We start from the raw sequence: 26,265 nt of genomic DNA on the forward strand, positions 1-26,265 counted from the left end.
ACCTTCTCTGTTAGAAATCAAACCAGTGTATAGACGTCCTCGGCCGATATATGCGTCGTGAAAAAGAGTCTGTGTAAGGAGGAAGAACTAACCACTACAATAACAGCATCGCTGTAAAAGGTAAAAAGCTTGTGAGTTTTACGTATTGCTCCCTCTAGCTCTCATCCCAAAAACAACACTAGTCATGGAGCCAGTTTGCATTTTCATGAATGACTGTAAAACTTTTCTTCAACGAAGCAGAGTTGAAAACTAACGACACATGTTTTTTTGTCAGTGTTTCAAGTAAAAATAAAAAAAAAATATAAGGCCACATAAAAAATGTCGTTTCTGGTCGCCGCACGTTTCCAGAATTTATGACGCATACAATTTTTTTTTTTTTTTATTTCTCAATTTAACCTTTAAAATCATGCAAGTTTTACGCTTTTAGATAATAGGGAGATGGCAAAAAAGATAGACTTCCACTAATGCCATTCATCGAAGGATATGCTCGGAAAACCATTCCTCACTGACCTGAATGTCTTAAGCGCCTCTGATTGGAAGTAATCATTTTTCTCCGCCGTGAGAAAAGGGTCGCGACATATTTCACGTTTTTTCCACAAAAAAGCGAGCATATGATGATGTCTTTATTATATATTTACCAAGAAATTTTTTTGAATTAGAAGAAATAGATAAAAATAAAAACCGCCCGCCCGCATGCTCCCGAAGAAGAAATCGCGACCAGAAAGGAAATATTTTTATGAGGCCTAATCGTAAAAGAAAAGCAGAAGCTCTAAGCGGGGAATGGTGACTTCCTTCAGAGGTGCCACTCGACACATTCGCGGTTTTCCATCTTACATACGCGCATGCGCCAAATGCGGCTTGCTTTTCATCCGAAAAAATGCATGTCGGGGAAGATTGATAGTATGGGCTGGGGTGAGGCATCTAGGAGGCACTTGTTCACTAGGAACATGCAATTTACCCCGTAAAATGCTAAATTCTAATTTAACTAGTGGAAGTTTTTTCGTATTTTTTTTTTTCTTGAAATGGAGTCAATTCATGCAATAAAGAGTTGGCATTCTTTTGGTAATATTAGTCCCCTTTTCCCCCGCTGCGGTCTCGAGTAGATACGGTAGTGGGCTACGACGTAATATAAGACGATGTAGGCCTAGACGTATTATTCTCGAAAATAAAATGAACAAAGGCTCCAAAATTCTTTCAAAATTTCTAAAATTCTTAATTTTTCTTAAATTTTCAAAAAATTCTCAAAAGAAATAAGGCATATGACAAATATTCGATAAAGTGCATAAGAAATCGCAAAGCTTCCCAAAGACCAGTTTTTTAATTCTATTCCATTCAGCTTTACGTACATGCTAAATTAAAATCAACTGTGAGGCCATATAACAATCATGTATAAAGATTAATGTTAAATTACGGACTTTAAAAGCACACTAGCATACACACATTGGCACCAGTCGGGCCAAGACGGGACGCTAGCACGACATGAGGCCATTGAGCTAGTCAGTGCACAAGAGTGCATTCTTTAACAAAAAAAAAATCACTTCGCACCACGTGCAACAAAACTAGTTTTTACTCTAGAATTCCCGAGCTTTTCTAAAATACCTTTGATGTCTAAAATGCTCGAAAAAATGACGGAATAATCTGTCTAGGCAGGGTCTTATTTATAAGTAAAGTGACCCTGGTCTAGGCTAGGGGCTCATAAGTACTTATAAGCCCCGCCCTGTCTAGGCCTATAACACGATGAACAAACAACACGTGACAAGATATTACCGATCCCTGCCACTTCCGGTCGGTGTAGCCGCTGTTATTTCGCAGGCTCGCCATTCCACATTTGAGAGTCCCTCATGCGTGAGTCATGAGCACAGAGCGGTACACGGAAAACCAAAACATCAACCCAATAAAAAAAATAGTTATCGAGCAAACTACTGGATAGCTATTTACTCCAGATCTGTGGTTATGAATCGCAAGGACAACGTAAACAAAGTAAGTGCGATGGGCATCGCAACGAGGAAACATACACTTCTATTCATTGTCAACTTTGGATCCCATGTCAATTTTTTTTTTGTGAACTGCGCTTTGTTTTGAACTATAACACAAACAGTATGCATGTAGAAGGAAACGTTTATTTCAATCCTTCTCTTCTAAAACGTAATGCGGGTATCTGTTTTAATACATCTGGTTAAACGGTTTACCCTTCAAGATTATGTAGATATTACCGTATGGGTTTATGAATCTTTGGGGTAAGATTTATGCAACGTCGACCTAGATTTGAAATTTAAATATTTCAGATTTCAAAGTTCTATAAGAATGTAATGATGTCGGTCCTCTATAGAGTTTTCTTATCAGTAAGTTTCCCTTGCAACAGTAAACTTGCTTTCCTGTTTAGCACTTGATACTTGAATGATGTCGTCTTTTCGACCTCAGGGGTTGTTCTAAAATATGAAAGACCTTTGTTTTGGAAGTGTTATTCCATCTACCAAATACTTCTTCCTTGATAACGTAAAATGCTCGAAAAAAAGACAGCTTTCCATATTCATTCTTAATCCATTTATTTTATAAGGTAAAACTATTTTGTGCTGGAGAGGAAAATTCTAATCAGTTGTTTCGGTTCTTTTTGAGCCACGCTCAGCCATCAAACATTTATAATTCACCAAGCGAAACAAGTTTGAACCTTTTATCTTTTATAGTTAAGTCAAGCGGGCCTTAACATGTGGGGAATAAATTCTCTTGGCGAGAATTGGGGTATTGAAAGGAGTGAACAGGTTTAAGATTTGTATTTGGTCTAAATGATACAAGATCTGTCTGGTCATTTATAGCCACCCTCTGTTATCCTTGGTTTTTACTGGTGAATTCACCCTGTAGTACTGGTGAATTCAGCCTGTAGTTTTGTTCAAAGCAAAGCAACTTGTATAATATATATATAGGAATTTTTAAGTAGTATTTATCTGAAATTCGTCTGTAACCGTCTGCAATGAAACAGTGGCATTTCCTCTTTTGGATATTTTTAACCAACTGTTGACCAATTCCTAAGTATACTTATGTCAGTTTGTCAATCATTGTATTTACAATAGTATCACAGAACGAGAATACATTTTTGGAGTTCTATTTTTGTGCTAGAATTATGACAGTATGTATGTCATGTGGTAACACTTTATTTTCATTGGTATTTATACCAGATGTCATGTAAAGGATCCCCTTGCCCACATTTGACCGACTTAGAATGTAGAAAAAAATAACAAGAGACATAGACAAACCCACAAAAATAAGATGATAGACAAGTTTATTTTGAACTATCCCGCTGATGTTTCATACACAGAAAGGCTGAAAACTATTAAGCTCCTCCCATTAGAATATCGAAGAGACATAACCGATCTAGTTCTGTTATTTAAAATAAAAAATGGTGATGTGAGCATTAGTTTAGCTAGCCTTCTCTCTCCAGCCACGTCCCGTTACAATACTCGAAATTACCATCCTAACAATTACCACCTTTTTTCCACTCACAACCAAAATTATTACAGGAAATCATATATTTCCCTAGAACTGTCAAACTTTGGAATAGTCTTCCTTCACTTATGAAATCTTGCACTACGCTTTCGTCTTTCAGATATCAGCTGACAACTCACTATTTAGAGAAACTTGCTTTTTACCGACCTCCATAATTTCATAAAGCTTAAATTTATGTAATTCAATTTTTATTTTCGTTTTAGAATTTTTATTGTTTGTAATTTGTTGGGAAAGAATTTCAATTGGGGCTTATGCCCTGTTTTCTTCTCCTGTCGCATTGTTTCTTATTTTCTTTATTTTGTTTATTTCCTATTGTAAACCGTAGTATTTTTGTGTGACAAAGCCACTAAACTAAACTAAACAAAGAGTTTTACAACATCTTACATTAATTAATTTTGACTCTTAAATTTTGTTAAATGGATTAGAAGGAGGAGGGTAAAAACTTTGCAGATCTGTGTTTTGGACCACCTCTCTGGGGTTTTGTCTGTGAAACTTGCCTCCATGGGGGAATAGAAGGGGTCTGTGGGCAAGTGAAAAAAGAAACGGACCATGTGACCGGGAATGAATTTTCGTGAATTACTTATTTTGACTGTGGCTGATACATATAAAGTAGAAAATTCTGTTGTTTGGCAGATTGGTAAATAAATTAAGGTTTTGATGGGCAGAGAAATACCACAGGAATATCCCAGAGATAATCTTAACACCCAGACATGAAAAAAACCTGGCACACTAGCCCAAAGTTTGTTTGTCTATGGTATCATATCTTCTTTGGTCTTACTAGCTGTCAATGGTGGAGCAATAATATGCATGCATAAGCACTTATGTATACTAGCTATTCACTCCATGATGGGGCAATGTGAATCGTGCAAGCAACCAAATGTTTACTAGCTATTCACTTCATAATATGAGTTGCATAGAAAAGCAGTATGGTAAACATGCAAACTAGCTTTTCACTCCCTGGAGGAGCAAAAGCAGGCCCGTTTTCTTTTAGCGGACCATTTGCTTTTAGGTAGCTCATCCTAGCTTGCAGTGGTTCTCAATTTTTCTTCATCGGGCTAGACCTTCAAGTTGTGTGGGGTGGTTCTTCCGAACCCCCTGGATCCCCCTGGCTATGGGCCTCAATGGGAAGCATGCAAACACCTGAAATGTATACTAGATTTTGTCTACATAGTATGAGTTGCATAATAAAGCAATATAGTAAACAAGCAAGCATTTAAGTGTATACTAGCTATTCACTCCACATAGGAGAAACGGAAAGCCTGCAAACAACCTAAATATATGCACAAGATTTTCACTCAGGGTGGAGCAATGGTTAGCATGAGACCAGCATAAATGTATAGTTTAGCTTTTCACTCCAGAGCTGATGAAGGCCTCAAAATATTGTGTGTGAGGGGGGGGGGGGGGGCATGATAAAGAAACATTTACCCTATTCAGTCGGGGGGGGGGGGGGGAAGGCTCTTAAAGCTCCTCTCCGGAAAAAATTGCTATAACTTCTGAAACATAGCAGCTTAGAGGCTAAAACTTGGTGAATTTTCCTAAAATCTATCTGCAGACGTTAAGATGATATTGGACTCTAAGTATGTGAGTTTTTTCATTCTATTTGACATTCTTAATCTGACTTAATGTATAACATGCAAATGCAAATACACATATTTTCTATGCTATCTCATACTTTCTGACAGTGAAATAAAACCTGGAAGTAGTTGAGATCTTGAAACAGAGTGTTGAAAAAAGCCATACCAAATACTGTTTTTCATATTTTAATCTTTATGAAAGACTCAGAAGTGAGAAGGGGACACAATAACAACAATTCTAGCATAAAATAATTACACGGATACTCTGACAATGACTTGTTTTGGTAAAATATGTGTTCGAGAGTGTCCCTAAAACTTTCGAAAAAGGCCGCAAGATCCCTGAAAAATTCGATCGCATTAATTAAATCCCCTATAACTTTCGAGGACTACGAGCCGATAAAGCGCTAAAACTTTCGAAACTTTGGAATTCCTGCTTTTATTTTCGAAATTTTAGACTTGGTACTTTAACACCTGAAAATTTCGCTGTTGCTTTAAGAAGGGAAGAGTACGTATATTTTTTTCAAACTTTCAAAATTCTAAACTATCTCTCCTCCCTAATAATTGTGAAAAAAAATAATCCGCCTGGGAACTTCGAATATTGTATATCGACCTCTCCTAATTTTATTAGAACAGCTTCTCTCCATCAGTAGGTTTTAAAATAGCTGTCCTGAAGTTTACGAGCGAAAAAACATGGACCTCAATTCCGTGAAAGCATCGACGACACCAACCACGACCCCTGACGGTTTCGGGTGAGCAAAAACATGAAGCTGCCATTTTGGAACGAAAAAAAAAACCCCTATGACAAATCCCAAAAGATGAATTTTCGCAAAGCCCAAAAGATAAATTAACGCAAAAAAAAATATCAACTATACGGTCTCTTTGGTTACCAATAAACCCATTTCAGGCATTTTAAACTGATTCTGAACGATTGTCATCATGCCCTTTACAAAAGAAGTTCATTCAATTTTTGAAACGATGTATTTCCATACATTGTTCCTTGTTTTGTTGTTATTTCTTTGTTTATACATATTTATTGTTATTCTTAGACTATCCAAATAAATTGTGTTGAATTTCTTCCTTTGTCAAGATACCTATTGTTTGATTAAACAAAATTATTAAATTAAATTATATTCGCAGGCTCAACGTTTTCTGTTTTCTCTCCCGGTTGATTGATTACTTCCTGGGCCGGGTTCCTGGAAAGCAGGTTAACGCTAACCAAGAGATAAATTAGGTTGTTATCCAATCAAATGTCTCGATAACCATATTTATCCGTGGATAAGCGCTAACCTGCTTTCGAGGAACCGGGCCCATGTTATTTTTTCTTGTATTTGACGGTAGCCATCCGGTCTTTTCATCTGGTTTTGTAAAATATAACAGTGATTGGTTTACCACCGATTAATTATTGACTCTAGGGACAACGCGTTTTCCGAGTTTATTACCCGACTAGCCGATGATCTTCTAAACAACAAACCAGCTAAAAGGTGTTCACAGCTTATTTCTAAGTCGGCACATTTTAAGTATTCTTCATTTTTACGTTCTTGCTTGACAATTGGTTTGAAATCTTGTGTTAAACAGCAAAGTTTTGAGAGGGTAGGTGGAAGGAAACTTTTAATAATTTGCGACTGTTTGCAACTTTTCATTGAGAAAATAATAATTGAAAACCCAAAACAATCTACCCGTAGCAACCTAGACTTCAATCAACCTTCAAGCAAAAATATTCTTTTGACATAATTATTGACTCAATATTACTCGTATGACTAACATGATTTTCGCCACGCCATTCTTGTAGTTGTTTTTGTATCTTTGTATCACTTTTCTAACCGGTTGCTTAACAACGTACAGAGTATGATTTCCAAAATTTCTCAAAATCCTAAAACGGAGGTCACGGTTGATAAGATATAAAAACATAGTGGAATCGTTCATCCACATTCTATTTCTCTAAATGCAGTAAGTAGTTTTTTTGTTTTTCGTTGTGTTAATTGGCTTGCTGACTCTTCTGTCTGATTGCAAACGTGTGTTAACAGAATTTTTTTTCCATGTATTTACTGTAGATGTCACAGAAAACAGTTGAGGTCAAGAATATTTGTGAAGGGCTCTCTCTTTTGAAGCAGTATGTTAATACGGGACGTTCTTGTTTTTGTCTGGGTTTTGTATTTTTATTTTTTTTTTGTTTCTTGTGTAGCCTGAGGCTCTTGTCTTCTCTTTAAGAAGCTGACTATTTCGAAAAGGCTATTTTGCATTTATTTATTCGCTTCGGTATGGTGCATATCAGGTCTAATCCCTTTCGTATAATTGTGAACTAGATTTCGTTACCACTGCGATAATGATTAATAGCGCTTTTTCTCATTTTCGACAAAAATGTTGATGGGACAAAAGCATTTTTTGTTGGAAAACGGTATGTTGTTGACACGTTTACACTAGTTCAAAAGGCTGAATCTGGCTTTTTTTTTTATCTATTGGGAAATTCCCTGAAACTCGCAGCCGGCTCCGAGAATCCCGATAAATGGAGATTCTGAAATTGATGAACATTTTCACTCTTTCACCGTACGACTTATACCTCAATAACTTTTTATTCACCCGTACTTTATACTACTTACATACTACATGTATTTTCTGTTTCCGATTTTTTTCTATCTGTCTGATAATCTTTGAACCGGTGTGTGCATGAGTTCGCTCGTATAATCTGTCGATCATTACTCAAGCTAGGGGACTTTCTTCTCCTTCGCAATTAAATTGCCCTTCAGTTTAAACTCGTCAAACCAAAACCTCTCACATTTACAAACAAGAAAATAGCCTTGAAACGGTTGCAATTATTTTTAAAAGGATGAAAACATGAACTGTCAGTTTTCATTTTGAAAATTACCTTATCATTAAAACTTTGATGATAAATGTCCAGGCATAATTTCCGGCTTGCTAATTTGAAACGCAATTGAATAATTGACGAAAATCGTTTTTCTCGATGTCATGTAAGTAGTGTTATCACTCTATATAGGGTGACTTTCGTTCGGCAAAAACTCGCTTTCAGGTACTCAATCTAATTACCTAAATCTAGAAATGCTAAATGTTTATGTATGCGCGGTTTCTTTTTCTCGGCTGCGATCGAAATTTTTTATGCTTCATTTCCAGTTTACAGACACAAAAAACATTTTGTTCTATTATGGCTAAATATCTTCCTTACCACCTTAAATGACAATGAAAATTTAAAATACTTAATGCCAAATGTCCAGGTTACTTATGTTTTATTAATGAGAGGTTTCAAGTAATTATCTTTTGTTGACGCTAGCTGTTTTTCTTTTCTTCCAGCAATGTTTAGCCTAACACCGTGAGCAAGAGACCCTGTCATGGACGACGATGATCACAAAGAACAGGAGCTAACATGTGGTTGGCGCTCTTTCACGCCGAAATTTCTACAAAAGCTCAATACGCCAAAATGGTTTCTTGTCTTCCTAACTATATACTCCTTCATGCAAGGTAAACACTTCGAGCGTAAATATACCAAACAGTATGGTTACAGCTTTGGAACTTTTGAACTGGGTCAGTTCTTCGTGTTTTTGTTTCTAAAGAGATTATTATTAAACGTTTTGTTGTACAGAGTTCTACAAGCTACCGTTTAATTTTTTCCAACTGGAGATTTTATTTCCAAGCGCTCCATCTCGTGCATGTTTTATTTTATTTATATTTTTCAGAGAAATAATTCCTCACACATGACGCTAAAGTATTCTCTCTTGAAAATTACCCCAGACGAATCTAATTGACTTAAAAATTATCGCGGCTTGTTGCCATATGTTTCTTTAATAATTGTCATAAATTATGTCATGTGCATGATATATGCATAATATATAGAATGGAACTCGAACCGATATGACTAACTAATTTGGTTACTGGTAATCATGCAATTCCTTTCTATTTGTTCTATTTCTTTCAGGTAATTATTGTATCTATTTCGAAAGCACGCGACATTTCTCGCTTTTCTTAGATTTCGAGTATTTTCATGCGGGATAAGAGTTGCCTATGTGATCTCCATAGCATACCAACGACAAAATTGAGTTCATTAAGGAGATGGGAATCTATCTGTGGGAAAGAACTCCTATTAGAAAGACCTCTTTCGGCGCAAATAAAATCTGCAGCCATGGCTTGAACTCTGGTGTAGGTCCCTTGTTATGTGTGCCCTTGAAAAATCCTCTATACACAAGGACATGCGCTCTTAGTGTTTCTTTGTAGCAATCGCTTACATAGCCAAAATCGTTTGCGGCGCGGTAATCCTCGATGATTCACGGCGCAAAGGCTAAAAGGAAGGTCAGGGCAGGATTGTTCATCATGGCTAGAGCACCCTGTTAAGCATTCTCCATTTCTATCGAATAACGTGAATGAATGACATTGTTTGAACATATCTCTACCTATTTGCTGTACTTAATTTAGAAAAAAAAGCGCTCTGCCATGATGAAAAGCTCTTAACTTTCTCAAACTCGATTGCACCACTTAACTTATGAAAATCGTGTTAAAATTTACTTTAATTAATATGAAATTAAATTTTACATTGTTTTAACGTTTTGTATTCCAGGCATGACAGCCAATGGTTTCACAGCTGCGGGCCTGACAGCGTTAGAAAAACGCTTCAAGTTAAGCAGCAAGCAAACGGGCTTGATAGTAGCAGCCAATGACGTATCTACACTGTTTCTAATCATCTTCATCAGCTACTACGGCGGCCACAGGCACAAAGCTCGCTGGCTGGGCTTTGGAGCGCTAGTAACGAGCCTGGGCTGCTTGCTTTTCGCGCTTCCACACGTGCTCATCGGCAAATACCTCCCGGTTGAATTCGAGCGTATCAATGAGGGAGGCGACCTCTGCTTAATCAGGAACTCAACGACAAGTAGAACAGATGAGGTCTGCACTAACGTGGTCTCGAACTCGGACTGGAAGTACATGTTCGTGTTTATAGGAGCCAAGTTACTGCTAGGAGCAGGAACAACGCCCCTATTCACTCTAGGCCCATCGTACATTGACGAGAATGTCGATCCTAAATCAGCGCCCATGTACCTGGGCGTATGGTTTATCGCAACGTTTTTTGGACCAGGAATTGGATACGTGGCTGGCGGATCACTGCTTAACATATGGGTAGACTTGATTCAGGTTAGTTAGAAGTTACCTGTTACACCCTGTGGGTGTGTCAGAAAGATTATTTATTTATTTATTTTTTTTTTTTTGGCCTCTGACAAGGTAATACTTTACTTAGTGGACGCATGTCAGTTAGGTGCTTGCAGCATTTTCTTATGCTGGATTTACTAAATTATTGAACCTTGTCCAGTGTGTTATCTAAAATAGCAGCACACTGTCAAATTAACCCTATTCTTTACTGACGCTGACCCTAAAGGTACAATAGCCTTTGTTATGCCTTGTTATACTAAACCGTGTGCATCATCTCACGGCACGTGCTAAGCCTCATGCTACAAGCTGTGTAACCTTACTATGAACCCATGCTTTACCTTCAAAAACCCCATTAAGCCTACCTTGCCTAATGTTTCATCATATTGACCCCATGCTAGACTGACGTTGAACCTATGTGTTGCCTTTATTAGCCCCCTGGAATGACTCTCACACCAGATGATCCCCGCTGGATCGGGGCGTGGTGGCTGGGGTACTTCTTCGGTGGGCTGCTTCTGTTGCTCTCTGCCATCGCGTTACTGGGTTACCCGCGAGAGATGCCTGGTGCGCGAGAAATAAGGTATCATCACAAGCCTATTGTTTGACCAGTACCTCGGTTTAACTTATTAATAGTATAAGGATGCCACTCTTTTGTTACTGTCATTTTACTAGGGAATTAAAAAGGAATTCACCATCCACAAATCTGATACTTTATTCATGATTACTCGCTTAAATAAGAATGGGTGCTTTGTGTGAGTCGCGCGTGCGATCACAGGGTCTTTAGCTATTACCCCACGTTACAGAATTCTACTGTTAAGAAGTCAGCTTTGGGTTTATATTCTATTTTAAATCGTTTCAGGGCGCGCGCGATCAAGGAGGGTCTTCTTCCCCCACGTGACGAGCACATTCAAGGTCGACTCAAAGATCTTTTCCCTGCGACCAAGGCATTACTCACGAACGGCACGTTCATCTGCAACACTCTAGCGCTCTCTGCGACTGCACTTATCGCGACCGGGCTGGGCCCGTTCATCTCTAAGTTCATCCAGTCTCAGTTTGGCGAGCCCTCCTCCACAGCTGGTAAGCGGTACACGCTCAAGCGCACACAATTACAAGCCACACTTATTAATACGCTCTCAATTTGGTTCGCATGCATATGCACTCTAACAACACGTTAATATACTCAGAAGCCCACGCCAGACTGTGTACGTATGAATTTTGAATTGTGACTGATTTGTTTTCATAGATCCGACATGTCAATCACGCGCGCACGAATAGCCAATCAGGAAAGAGATGATGCAATAACAGCCATGTGGTTCCACAAATGTCCCACAAAAAGTCGGCAATCGACGGCGGAAAAAAATTGCTTTGACATATTTTTATGTGAATCTTGACAAGCAAATAAGCATTTTCCGGTCAGCATAGAAAGTGCTAGCTTTTTTTGACCGGCCACATTAAGTGTAGAGTTGGGACTCAAATTGTAGAAAAACACGTAAAATTTACTACGAAGAAACGAAAAACAAAAAGCAAACAAACCACTTACAAGATCAGTTCAAGTCCTACCATTGAACTTGTGTTTGATATTACCTAGGTTACTTCAATTACATATAAGAATGAAACTGCCGTTTGTATTTAACTGTAAATCTTGACGTTTGCCGATAAAACTTGTAGTTAGAAGTCGGTCGTAAACAGCGAATTCGGCTTTCTCTTCTGATTTCCCCCGCACTTAAATCACTGCAAGTTGACGAAAATAGCTTTGAAAACACATAGACACGATGTACCTACCGAAAGAGCACCGCTTTGTCTTATCAATTCCAAGTTTTTGTATTTTGAGCTGGATTCGTTCAGTTTCAATTCAACATTCGAACTCGTAGTTATCTTGTCCAAGATTTTCACCAAGCTTGGACAACAAGACAAGTTTCCATCATCCAAGTTCCCAAGTCGCAGAAAAAACCCTAAAAACATCTGTATTTTAGATAAGTTCGAGAAGGACTCACTGTCCGTATCCGACATGTTGTACAATTTGTGGGACTTTTGTGGGACATTTGGGTTGCACTTCGCTGGCTCCTATTTGCTGCTTTCTGATTGGATATTCGTGCGCGCGTCGGATCTATGATTTGTCACGTGCTCACCGCGTTAAACACGTGCTCAACGCGTACTAAACACGACCCCACCACGTGCTTGCAGCATGCATATCGCGTGCTCAACGTGCGCTCCCCTTACATATCAAGTTCTCGTCACATGCTAACTACATACTCATCACGTGCTCGCGCTGTGATTGGTCTATAGGTATTCTGTCTGGAGTGATCATCATCCCAGGGACCGCGGGCGGTATTTTCCTGGGAAGTTACCTCGTCAAGCGCACAGATCTGCGCAGATCGTGTCGCACGGCGGCACGCTACTGCTTCATCTTTCAGTTCATTGGCACATGGGGCGTGCTCACATTCCTTATACCGGGCTGCAAAACAAGTCAGATCGCGGGCATAAATGCGCCCTATGGAAATAAGTAAGTTGGCGATTTATCATGGCGTTTATCTGCTCTTGCAGTATGGACTCGGGAAAACGTGCCATGCTTTGAAATTGGAAGAAAATTTTGTATCGTATGGCGATCCATTCAAACTGGTCGCAGTGTTCCCACGCTTATAACACTAACGCTTTTCAAACTTGCCGCACTATCGCTTTTGATTGGTTTGATGGATTTATTTTAAAACGTGATTGTTTTAAAATTCCGATTGGTCAAAGTTCAGTAGGATGGCCTGGTTTCTGCTTCTTGGAAATGTTACGGACCTTTCTACAGTTTTACATCCTTTTACCAAAGAAGATACGGAAATAAGGTCACCGGCGCGAGCAGGTTTCTTTCCGACCCGCGTTGCTGTCATGCTTTTTCAAGTGCTCGTTAAGAGAACGAAGAAAAGCATGATACTGGTCGATGTTGGTGCAGTTTGCACGGTGCTTCTACTAATGACGCTACTTGCCTTTAGTTCTGTGACTGGTCCAAACATGACCACTCTGTGTAACGTGGGATGTCAGTGTTCAAGCACGGATTACTTTCCGGTGTGTGGTGTGGATAAGATCACGTACTTCTCGCCCTGTTACGCCGGCTGTCAGAAGAGAATCGGTACAGAGGTAAAACAAGAGTTGTCAATGTTACAAATTCGTAATATCCATATCGGATCCATGAGCCGTATTCAGTGCAAATACATGTAAATGAATCAAGCCGATTGTTTATCTTTATTTGCATGCATTTTACTTAAATGCCGCTATTTAGATGCAATACGAAGTTTAAGCTTAATAAAAAGACCGACATCAAACGACAGCATTACTCCGTAGTTAGAAAGAGATTAAGGTGCTACTCGTAGATGTTATGAATAATCACCGAGGCAGTTAAATTATTTCGACTCTGTTGTTTCTGCAAGCGTCGAAGGACATAATCGACCTGCTTTCAAGAATCGGAAGCGATCACAAAGTTTTGGAAAGCGCCCGAAAATCTTCTTAGTCTTCAACGCTCGACAAGTCTCAGAAAGCATAAAAAGCGCTTCTATATTTGTCGCAGTTGGTTTACGCACTGTCCAATACAGCATATAATTCCAAGTCAATTGTTCTAGTCATCGCGATCCTTTTCAGTTTTTCACTAATGACGTTTTGTCTTTTCTCACGCAGGAGTTCGACAAATGTCTATGCATCCAACCCGCAGTGGAAGGCACAGAGTTCGGGTTCGCTAAGAAGGGAGTGTGTGATCGTGACTGTAAAAATCTAGTGCCGTTCATGCTTGGTGCATTAGTGCTGCTCGTCGCGAACTTTATGAATGCCACACCTAACAAGACTGTCGTACTTAGGTGAGTATCATTGAATGTAAGGGATAAGGAGGGATTTTGTTTTAGTTATCTAAGTGTCCAATCGCATGACAAAATTTGCAGTACGCACGCTTGCTTTTGTGCTTAAAAGGGAAATTTTAAAACCGATGAGACCGCATCGAATTTCGAACTTGTCACTAAAGTCATTCTGCAATGATAACTAAAAATAACATCCAGGATGCAAAACGCGCGAAAAAATAAAACACACAAAGCGTAAAACAAGATGATGTACTTCTTAGTTTTATGTGCATCATTTAGGATTTTCTTTGTCATTTTTATCATCACAGCTCCTCTTGGAAGCATCCCAACAATTGTTTGGATTTTGTAACACCTGTGGCTCTGTTCCTTGAATCCCCAATGATCAATCAGCAGTCTAACCTTTTTATCCAGTCTCTTGCTTGATCCTTCCCCATCCAGCCATCGACCAAGCCACAGGTGGGCTTTTCGCCCACCCAATCTGGCCTCTCTCTCCATCAATAGTGAAAGTAATAAATAAATGTACTCTTTCTTCCAGGTGTGTACCAGATAACCAGCGTACATATGCTCTTGGTCTGCAATGGCTATTTTTAAGCGTGTTTGGCTCGGTGCCGGGTCCTGTCTTGTTTGGCACCTTCATTGATCGGACATGCACGTTGTGGGAGGACTCGTGTGGCAGTAGAGGGAGTTGTCTTGAATACAACAATGAGCTACTCAGTTACCTACTCATTGCCTGTGGGTTATTCTTTCAAGGTATGTTATCTACAATTTCCATGGCATCTTTACAATGACCTTTGACAGAAATGTCTTTTCCAATAAAAAGTACACAATTCTTGCTGATGTTTGCAGCAAGGTTAAGGATGACTGAATCTTATGTAGCATTGTTCTACTTGTTTTCTTGCAGTTGTTTCAACCCTGCTGTACTTTTGCTCCTATTACTGCATCAAAAGGCGTGAAGACAAAGAAGCTGCAGAGGAAAGACAAAATAACTCTTTCTCAGGAATAACTTCTCCCGTGCCAGGCATTATTGGTAGACGAGAGGAAGTTTCAACAGCCTCTAATGATCTTCCTATGGTGGGGTTTACTGGCAGACTCCTGATAGATCCAGTCAACCCACTCATTCAACATGAAACATCAATGTAGATAATAGGGTTTTCATAAACACAATTCACCGAAGGTTGGAGTAAAAATCTTCAAGAATTTAGAATGAAATTCATTGTATGACATTCATTACACTAGTTGAGAAGAGAGCTCAGAAAGAGAAATCCAAAGAAAGCTGATGTGTTTGTAGATATGAGAAATTGATAACAAAATATTGCAGCCTTGAATCTGTGTGGCAAAAAGGGCAGTAGACATCACACATTCTCACATTGAATTGTTTTAGTGTCTTTTTCACATTGTACACAGAATGAATTTATACAGAAAAAAAATGAATTAAATTGGGGTTTTAATTTTTTATTGTTATTATTATTATTGTGGGTTTTTAAAAAAACTTTTCCATGAAAACTCAATTGTAATGAAATTGTTTTTGTTTCATTGCAAAATAAGCCATTCATTTAAACTTTCAATATTTTTATAATGGTATCTAGTTAATTTTTTGGTTCTAACATTGCATAAAAGATAGCTGAATCATAGATAAATTGATGCAAGTAAATAACACAGTAGCCTGCTTTCCAGTGGGTTTATTCGGAAATTACTGTTTTGGGGTTTTGTTATTAAACTCTGAAAATAGTAATTTCTGAATAAACCCACTGAAAAGCTGGCTAGCAGGTTAATATCACAGCAATACACATGAATAAGTTACAGTCCATGTGGATTTTATTAATGGACTTTTACAAGGATTTCTACTATTTATGATAGTAAATTATCAATGAAAAAAGAAGCACAGTTCAAGTTAATAATTTACGTGTAGTATAGTGCAGTAGGTGTCTTATTTATTTATTTAAAACCAACAGGTTGCCAGGGAAAATAAAGATAGGACACTAGGGGCAACTTTACAGTATTTCTTAGTATTCTAATGTGTATTCTTATAAAGATTTTTTATTCTTTTATTGTGAAATTGGTTTAAGTATTCGTATACTCCTTACTTTCATCAATTTTTTTTGTAATTGGAAAATGCCTGACTAGGAAAATAGAGGATTGTTCAAAGTGTAGTTAATATAAAGACTTCTTCGAGTATGAAGAACCATAAAAAAATCTTTCTAGTGTGCAACTATAATTTTAAAACTGATTTAAAAATAAAACTGAGAAGCTACTTTGTTTTTTCTTCTTCTATTTATCCTTTTATTGTCATCATTCTTGCTAGAGCAGCAATAAAGTTAAAAACTTATTCAAATACAATTACTTTCTTCTCACTTGCCCCTATTGTCTTCACTTGAATATAGCTATGACTTCATTGTTACACTTCATTGTTACACTTCATTGTTACACTTCATTGTTACACTTCATTGTTACACAATCATTCTCCCATCTTGCTCCATACAAAGCTCTTCTATAGAGTCCTATCAAGGGAACTGTGTGATGCAAAAGGTACCCTCATTTTATCAGGGAGGCAATAACTTGGTCCCTAGACCTGCCTAACAGCTACACAATGCCCAACTCTCTGTAAAAAGGGAAGATTGAGTACCAAGAGCTAAGACGAGCTAAAGAAAACACCCCTTCCATGCTCAAAACCCTTGCTAAAGATCTGCACAGCCAAATTTATACTTTTCAGGGGCGGCAGACTTTTCAGAGCGAATGTATTGTGTTTTTTTTTGTGTTTTTTTACATGAATGCAAGTTTTACATGTACCTAAATATGTATGAAATATGACATGAATAATAAAAAGATGATATCATAGAAGATGTCAAGCTCAGGTACCCCTGCATCCACCTCAAAACCACAATCCCCCCTGGCCACTCCCCACCCCCTCCCCCACACACACACTCTTGGGCCCACTCCTCTGCTTTTGCATCTTAAAGGTCCTGTAAATACCCCGCCTGTATTTTTTGGGATATAACAGAAAATCTGGCATAGAATACGGATATTGACGTCTTTTTACCCATTTCGGCCTAAAAGTTGACATTTTGGCCATTGCAATTTTACTTCCGATTGAATATAAGTTGGAAGTAAATTTGAACCTATGGAACTATCATCACTTGAATATGATTATGAGTTCATTGTTGCACTTGACAATCATTCTTCCATCTTCTTGCTCTTTAGAAATCATTTGGATAAGATCTTCGATTTGCTGAACAATTTCATTTGATTCTGTCCTTCTGAAATTGGGTGTAAGAGTAAGGAAATCCAGAAGTAAGTTACCTTCAGTGGAATCAACATTGAAAATTTCAGTAGCATCTAGATCATAAAAAAGGAAAATTTTACGAATCTTGTTCCTTTATTGTATCTATGATATCTTCGCTGCAGACATCATTAAAAAGGCTTTGCTTTTTGTGTATTTTTAATTCTCTAAGTTTTTTCAACGTTTGATATGTCGGAATTTGGGTTGTTCTCTAAATGCATATAATGGCGCTGTCCTCTTGCAAACGTTTGTAGCAGCATGCTAAAGCAGTTTTCATATCAACATAGTAAATACTTCGGATCAAATGGATAAGTCCAAACCTATCACATCTTTGAATAGGGCCTTTTGAGAAATCCTGGAAGGTTATCGGCTGGTAGCTAAATTCAACCTCTGGGATAGCTTCACTGAGTGCATCAGCCGCTTTCTTGAATTCCACCAAAAAGGAATCGCTTGGCTCAACGACTGTTTGGTGTATGGCGCCCTTTATCGGTTTGAAGTGATCTACTATTGCTCGTATTTACCTTTGCCGCTTTCAACGCCAAGGATACGGAAAGGGTTGTCCTTTGATGGCTCTTTCGCATTCTCTAATACTTCCGGGAAAGCTTCTTGCCATTTTGAACATGTTACTTGATATAAATTGGGGCATTTCTTTAAAAAATCCGATAGCTATCGGAATAGAGGTCCAGGTTTGTAAACACTGACATTTTTCGGCTTCTACTAAAGAAATGGAAAGAAAAGGCAAATACAGTCAGGCGTTTTTCTACCTTTGATACGGAAAAAACCTAGTGCTAGTGCTTCTAATTTTATACTCGTTTGTATTTTCTTCATTAAATTTGTTATTTTTCTTTTTGGCCTTTTCTTGTTTATACGCTTTTTTAAAATGTCTTTTTTTTTCTGAAACCCACGTTCAGTTTTTATTTTAGACGAAAACCTTAGCTATTAAGTAGTAACCAGTCAGGTTTCCGTCCCTATCACTCGTGCGATACTGCCCTAGTAAAGTTGATTGATTATCTTATTGGAAATATGGATCAGGGACTAATATCTGGCTTGAACCTCATAGACTACCGAAAGGCGTTTGATTTAGTAGACCAATGACACGCTTATTAAGAAGCTCTCTATATATGGCGTCTCTTGAAAGTCACTAAATTGGTTCAAGTCTTATCTAGAAGACTGAAAACAGAAAGTAACAATAAGTGGTCAGCTATCAGATTCGAAGCACATTACTGCAGGCGTTCCCCAGAGCTCGATTTTAGGTCCCTTAATGTTTATCCTGTTTATTAATGACTTACCACTTGAAGTCTCCAACAGCGCACTCGAAATATATGCAGGTGATACAACACAAGTCGCAAGTGGAAGTAGCGTTAGTGAGGTTGAGTCTATTCTTACTGAAGAGCTAAAAAAGGTGAATGGATGGGCGAATGAAAACAAAATGGTTTTGAACCAAAGCAAAACCAAATCAATGCTTATCTGTAGCAAGCCAAAGTTGCGCAAATTGGCAGGAAAGGATTTGACAGTCAGCACAGAAAATGGCCAGCTTGAATGTGTCAATGAAGTTAAACTGCTTGGCATAAGATTAGACAACTCCTTAACCTGGGACAACCACCTCAAGTACATTCACAGTAAGATCTCCAAGCGACTAGGCTTGTTAACACATTGACCCCTCAACCGGCCTGTACCGGCTTTGGGAAGTACCCACAACCCAAAAAATTCATAAATTCAAAATAAACACAACAAGTTGAAGATACTCAGGCATCAGTCTAAGGGATAAATGGTCTTGCAGATATGCATCCAACCAAGGTGTTGGCATCTACTCTTAAGCCAAATAATAGCACAGGTTCTTTGACAAATCTCAAATCGAACAAGGAGAGAAAAGCAGAATCACCCCTCTCAATAAAACGCTCAAAATACCACACAAGGGAGAGAGATCAGCAAACACAGCTCAAGACACAAATAGATACCTTTATTCTGATCCTCCAGGTACATTTCCTTGGCCTCAAAACACAATGTCCATTCCTTGAAGGATTGTACAACCACGAAAATATCTTTACGTATTGCAAAGCATTCTGGGAGACCCAGGGGAAAATTCACGAGGGGAGGGCCAGTCAACACTCCTCTCCCCAAAGTCAGATGGCTTTTTAGAAGTCTTTTTACCCCGAAGCCAAACAAATCAATTCCAGGTCATACAGACCCAGAATAGCAATGTAAACAATTTTGCAATCAATTTGGTTTCAGAAAAGACAGCATTTAGGAGAGCTGTGGTGATTCATTAGAAAATTATTTTCTCATCCGGGCAAAGCCAAACAAGAAAAAATCATCATGAATCCACATTTGCTTGCAAATATTAATAAGCAAAGCACTCAATTATGCCCCAAAAGACTTCATGATGTCCGGAGACACTCTGCTAATATGCTCATAGCTGTATTTTTGATGAAAAATACAAGCAACCATCAACTTGTGCTGGCTTCAGCACATCGACGAGGGATTAAAAGTGGGGACCGCAAAGCACTGTTGGAAAGCTTGGATACCGCTGACTAGGTGCAGCTGTGTTTGACTTTGACGGGCTGTATAAAACTCAGAATAGGGGGGGAGGTATCTGTTTTCAGTCTGTTTTTTGTAAATTCAGCTCCAAAAAAGCCAGGAGTCAATGGGTCAAAAAGGACAAAGAAATTCCTGTCACTTAAAGCAAGAACCCTGTTCTACCATTCGCTCATACAGCCAATATTAGACTATGGTGCTATCGTCTGGGGCTCGACCAAAAAGCAACACATCGACGATATGGTCAAGTTCCAGAAACGATGTGCGCGGGTTATCCTCGATAAGAAATGGGATGCACCTTCAAAACCACTTTTTGAAGAACTAAATATTGTCCCCTTCGACAAAAGAATAATCTACCTACAATTTGTTTTGCTCTTTAAGTCAATGAACAATATGACCCCATGCTATATCAGAGATATGTTCGTTAAGTATAGTGATGTACATAACAAGAACACTAAAAATGCAGCAAACCATAACTTAGTACTTCCAAAGGCTCGGACTACATTAGCAAAACACAGCTTTAAGTTTGTAGCAGCTAAAAGGTGGAATGCATTGCCACTAGAAATCAAAGAAGAAAAGTCAATCACCGCCTTCTCCGCAAAACTAAAAGAATACATCACAACTCTGTAAATAAGTTTATAAATCAGCAAAGGATTGTTATTGTAAATAGTTTCGTCAAAGATTTTGCTGTAAACAGATTTGTAAATAGCTTTTATTTATTTTGTTTCTGTTGAGGGCCATGCGTACATTATCATTGTGATATTAAGTGAATCCCTCATTAAAAAAAGGCATCTATCTATCTATCTTAGCGTTTTTGTTAGGCCCCGCCAACTTAGGCCGTGTAGGACTGGGATCGGTTGTTTTCGCCGCCATTTTGTTCCGAGGGAAAAAGACGCGAAAGGGAACGGAGTTCATCGCAATTATTTAAACATTTAATGGCAGACATCAAGGCTCTAGAGTACTCTACACTCAAGGTAATTACAACATAATCTAGCTGTCCACAGATTAAAGGATTTTGAACTGCTACGGTAGAATAGATCAGCACATTCTACTCTGTTACTACACTTCCCTGATCATTGGCACATTTTCGTTAGATTTTTAAAGAAAGAACTGGCATTTGTAAACTCTACGGATAAGTACATTAACTTAATGATTTTCAGGTAGTAGGGCTTATTATAAAGCCTGAAATCTTAAATAATTGCAATGGATGTTTCTCGACTATCAAGATAGTAGTACGTCGGGGTATTTCCATCAAGAGAACCAGGATAGGATTTTAAGTGGGGGTTCGTTTAATTCAATTTTGCTGACAAGCGAAATTCCATTCGAGTAAAAAGGGTCGGCTAAACCCCCCTGGCTATGGGCTGAAAACTCTGAAACAAGCTGAAAACTCTGAAAACAGCCTTCCCGATTTTAATCCAAGATTTTGTACCTCATCACAAGTCTAATTTTTGTTAGAATTTTCATACATTCTCTGTATTCACACGCATTAGCTCTCTTGGGTTTTACATATTTACTGTATTTCACCCGATTTCACAATATTTCTGTTCAAGTTGGGTTTTCAGCTATAATTTTGTGCTTAACTGTACCTAAACATTAACTGCCGAATACACATTATCATTATTATGGGTCAAAAACGATTTCTATGAAATGCATGCCTCAGCCAGCCACCCTGTATTTGTTTAGAAGCAAGGCACCCATTTTCCCTCTAGCTACACCCAGTGCCTTACACACTTTGCTTCCTTTACAGGTTCCTTATGAGGTTTTGAATAAAAAGTTCCGCTCTGCGCAAAAGGTGATTGACCGCGAGGTGTCATATGTAGTAGGTGCCACCAATGAGCTTACAAGCACACTGAGTAAGCCCGCTGTCAAGACAGGGGAAGTTACCCGGATGTTGGATGACATTGCACAGAAAATACAAGTCCTTAAGCGCAAGGTTTGTCCCAGTTCAACCAGCCAATAAAAAATGGATGACTTCTCCGGGAAGGGTGTACTGTATAGAGTACAGTTGAAATAAAGTTATAAAATAAAAATAAAAATAAAAATTGGAGTAGCTAAACACTCTCATCAAAGCTAGATGCTGGTCGATTTAAAGTCATAGGAAGGCGCCTAAGGCAGCCACCATACAACTCATGTCTGACCACAGATCACAGCTAAGATTGGAATTGTTGGTTTTGTGGAGGAAGGAAAACCGGAGAACCCGGAGAAAAACCCTCAGAGCAAAGGCAAGACCAACTAACTCAACTCACTCTGGAACCGGGAATCGAACCCAGAACCCATGGTGAGAGGCACAGGCACTACAGAGCGACTGCGCCACCTAGGCCTACCCCAAAAGTAAAAAGTTACTTTGCTATACCACTTTACCACTTTCTAACTGCATCTTAGCTAACAAAGCCTGCTTTTTCCTCAGTCAGAGGAATACATAGGTCAGGAGGACGTGTGTGTCAAGCATTGTCGAGCACGTCTGGATCACATTAAGGAACATGCAGACCCCAGAAAAAGTGCTATGGTGGTCTGGAAGAAAAAACGTCTTGATAGAATGTTGGTTGATCACTGTCTAAGACTTGGATTCTATGAGACTGCAAAGAAGCTTGCTCAAGATGCTGATATTGAGGTAAATTGAAATTCAGCTGCTGTTATTTTTTTTTTCAATTTGGAACCGAAAGGCAAGTCAAAGAGAAATGAACTGCTTTATTTTCTTGCACTGCGCTTGTGTTTACTGTGTAGTGTCTGCTCCTAGACTCCCCCTAACTATTGATGATGTAAGCTTGCATAGTGGTGGTGCTTTTGAGTGTAATAGGGAATAAGCCATGTTGGATTCAAATTGTTAGGTTACCAAATCCATTTCCATCTGTCTTATTAGCTACATACCAGGTTCACACTTGTGTTGCTTTTGAGCTTGCATCTTGTTGAGTACCCATTCTTACCTGTACATTTAATTAATTTAATTATTTGAAAGATGCAGTATTGCTTGCTTGAGATTATTTTATTGTTTTACTCTTTTCAGGATTTCGTTGACATAGAACTGTTTCTGGTCTCAAGACAAGTTGAGGAGTCCCTACAGCAAGAGGACTCTGGTCCATGTCTAGCGTGGTGCTATGATAACAAATCAAAGTTGAGAAAACTCAAGGTAAATGCATGATAATGGAAGGAAATTGACAGTTTGAGGTAAAAAAGTTCTTGAGCTGCGTTAGGCACTTTTTCAGGCACCATAATTTTAGACAAGCTTTGTTAAAGACTTTTTCAACATGAAGATTGATCTTTAAAGCAAAATAAGTGTGCAAAATAAGATAGATCAAGCTTTTTTATTCGTGTATTTGAAAGAATGAATAAAATAAAAGATTGATTTATAGATTAGTGATATGTCAATCCATTGGTGTGCTATTTGTGACACAAATAATGAAATATGTACTTTTTTAATGCTGTTCCACACAGAGTACCTTGGAATTTAATGTGAGAATGCAGGAATATGTGGAGCTTGTGCGGAAAGGAGACAAATTAGAAGCTGTTCGGTGGGTGTTATCAGTTTATTTCTTTAGTCTTACCCTTTCTTGAACAAACATATTTCATCATTATGGTGGTGTTTGTTTTATGATATTTATTGTCATTTTACATGGTTTTGTGTTTAAACTTTGTGCAGGTATGCAAGAAAGCATTTTGCAAATGCTGAAAGTGCAATGACAAAGGAGATACAGAAGGCAATGGCATTACTGGCATTCAAGCCAGACAAGGCATGCTCGCCTTACAAAGTATGTCCTTGTTTTCTGTGCTTGCAGTTGCCAAGTGCAGATTTAAAGGAGGAAGATGGCTTCATCCAGGAGATTCTCCAATCCACTATGTTTAAATACCCATGTTTACCTATATATATCCCCTGATGAGTGGGCAACCATGAAACAGGCCTGTAGGGAAACCTATGTAGTTTGTATTTTTCTCAAACCAACACTATATATATATATATATATATATATATATATATATATATATATATATATATATATATATTATATATATAGTGTTGGTTTGAGAAAAATACAAACTACATAGGTTTCCCTACAGGTCTGTTTCGTGGTTGCCCTATATATATATATATATATATATATATATATATATATATATATATATATATATATATAGTGGAATCTTATTAACTCAAACCCTAAAGAGAGGATGGGAATTTTAGTTTGAGTAGAAAGGACCCACTGAAAGCATACTAGCTAGTACTGGAGAATGCTAATGAAAGCTAGCAGACTTTAAAGTCATAACTAAGTTTGGTTTGGTTGGTTTTTGGTTCTGTTTCATGGTTTTGTAGGGTCAGAAATTGAGCATAAAGTGAAAAAGTATATATGTATGTGACAAGGTTGTTCAACAAAAGAGAGCACCTACGTTTATGTCCTAAGAGGTCTTCTAACCAGTCCCCTCTGGCAGCTTGTTCTGGTTAGTGGGGTTATTCAAGTTTTAGTTATCAGTGTTCCAATTTATGTGATGACGATAGCAACAACTACAGATGACATCTTTAAAAAAATACACAAATATATGGCACTGTTACCACTTATCGTTCATAGTGCTTCATAATCTTTGGAGACAACCATGTACATAATAGGCTGTAACTTGTCCCTTGCAGGAATTACTTGAGCAGTCAAGGTGGACCCACTTGATTGAACAGTTCCGTAGAGAAAATTTCCAGCTTCACCAGTTAAATGAGCAATCTGTGTTGTCCGTGACCTTACAGGCAGGTCTATCTGCCCTCAAAACACCGTATCCTTGCTTTAGGTTTTGTTTAACTCTTTCTTTAACACTTACTGTATAATTAATTATTTGCCAAGCTCTCCACAACTAAAAGCTGGCCACAACTACAGTGACCATCATCAACCATGTGAAGAGTGATTGTGTTTATTGGTTGTCAGCATCAGAACAACTTCAACACTAGATTATCGCTCAATGATAGGTGAATCGCTTGTTTAAAGCCTCTTGAATAAGTGATCGTACAGACCTTGACCTAAACCAGGCATTGTTACCAGCAAGGACACAAGATGCCCGAGTGTCCGGTTTGCAGCCATCCAATGAATATTCTTGGACAATCCTTACCCTTCGCCCACTGTGCCCAGTCCAGGCTAGTTTGTCCAATATCAGGACAAGTCATGAACGAGAACAACCCACCAATGGTCTTACCAAACGGCTTTGTCTACGGCGAGAATGTAAGCCTGACCTGTTGCATACCAAAGACTGCAGGATGAATAAGTCACAATGTGCCGTTTTCCAGATGGTGAAAATTAAGTGCAAAAGCGAGGGTTTGACGGGGTGGAGTTTGTAACCTTGCAACATTTTCAGCTTTATTTCTTTAGCTGCATTTTTAAACCTTTAATCAGGTGTTTACAGTAGCTTCAGGCTTTATTGCAAAAACAAACAAAATGTTTTTAAAAAATTGTAAGACGGCTCCAAACAAACTTCGACGTGCCAAAAATTCGTTTTGTGCTTTTAATTTAAAAATTTGTAATCTGGAAAACAGCCCATCAAATTGGAATCAAGTAGAAACAAGTTTTTTTATACGTTTTTGATGAAGCGCTTGAGGCATCTATACTGAAACTACGAATCGGCTATTTGAGCCCGCCAATACTACCTTGAAATTTTGGACTGCTAAAATGTCGAAATATAATGAGCCCCAATAATGCATATGTTAACTGTTAATGTTATGTTATTTCACTCATTCGAATTCATTGTAATTCGTGTTTTTCGCTTTATAAAAATCTTTTTTCAGAGCTTGCGCAGTATGTCCGTGGAAAGAGGTGGTCGCATTCAGTGTCCGAGGACTAAAGACGATTATCTCTTTGAACAAGCTGAAAAAGTCTACGTGATGTAAAAAAAAATGTCAGCGATAGGTCTCAAGAACAATGGCTGTAAGTTTAACGAAAAAATTTGGAAATGCCATTGTCAAAGTGCAGGTGTTGAATGATGATGAACTGAGACTATGCGGAACGAGTAAGTTACTCGAGTATTTAAGGCAAGTTACAATACAGGACAAAAAAGAGGAAATGAAAACCGCCCTCTTTCTTTACCCTTTCCCCACAACTTCGCACGGGGCCAAACCGCTCATCTCTTCAGGCCTTGAGCTTGCAACGCTGGCTACGAGCAACCCAAAGCATCAGCGCCGAGCAGTATCTACAGCCCGCGAGGAAACAGCTGACCAAAAGACAAAGGCAATCTGGAATTATTTTCAGTTTTTATCATGCTTTATATTGTCACTTCCTAAACAGCCTAAACTACCGTTTTGTAAAAAAAATGGGCTGAGAAAAGAGCTCGGATCTCTCTTGAGTATCCTTGAGCATTAGAGTGCACCATTTACTATTTTGTGTTTCATAAAAGCAAAATAAAAACCAAATCCGTGAATATTCAGTAGTTAAAGGAGACAAAT

The 26,265-nt window shown here is 38.4% G+C and overlaps 2 protein-coding genes across 4 annotated transcripts; both read left to right on the plus strand.

Moving 5' to 3' along the window:
• Positions 1-15: 15 nt before the first annotated feature.
• LOC5502648 (solute carrier organic anion transporter family member 4A1) lies at positions 16-16,298 on the plus strand. Of its 3 annotated transcripts, none has more exons than XM_032370916.2 (10): positions 16-120; positions 8,379-8,546; positions 9,637-10,205; positions 10,652-10,797; positions 11,077-11,294; positions 12,504-12,720; positions 13,196-13,340; positions 13,875-14,050; positions 14,583-14,797; positions 14,949-16,298. In XM_032370916.2, exons 2-10 carry the CDS (start codon positions 8,417-8,419, stop codon positions 15,185-15,187), a joined length of 2,055 nt encoding a protein of 684 aa, XP_032226807.1. In that variant the 5' UTR covers positions 16-120; positions 8,379-8,416; the 3' UTR covers positions 15,188-16,298. The 3 variants fall into 3 exon arrangements, with proteins under 3 accessions (XP_032226807.1, XP_032226806.1, XP_048585067.1); XM_032370915.2 differs by lacking the exon at positions 16-120 and adding an exon at positions 1,809-1,980; XM_048729110.1 differs by lacking the exon at positions 16-120 and adding an exon at positions 6,648-6,665.
• Positions 16,299-20,707: 4,409 nt separating this feature from the next.
• On the plus strand, positions 20,708-26,242 carry LOC5502649 (E3 ubiquitin-protein transferase MAEA). Its single transcript, XM_001623763.3, has 9 exons — positions 20,708-20,833; positions 21,607-21,792; positions 22,267-22,470; positions 22,864-22,986; positions 23,292-23,368; positions 23,497-23,605; positions 24,478-24,611; positions 24,862-25,051; positions 25,612-26,242. The coding sequence occupies exons 1-9, from the start codon at positions 20,795-20,797 to the stop codon at positions 25,711-25,713; spliced, it is 1,164 nt and encodes a 387-aa protein (XP_001623813.1). The 5' UTR covers positions 20,708-20,794; the 3' UTR covers positions 25,714-26,242.
• Positions 26,243-26,265: the final 23 nt, after the last annotated feature.

The sequence above is a fragment of the Nematostella vectensis genome, chromosome 6, assembly GCF_932526225.1.
Source record: "Nematostella vectensis chromosome 6, jaNemVect1.1, whole genome shotgun sequence".
NCBI lineage: Eukaryota > Metazoa > Cnidaria > Anthozoa > Actiniaria > Edwardsiidae > Nematostella > Nematostella vectensis.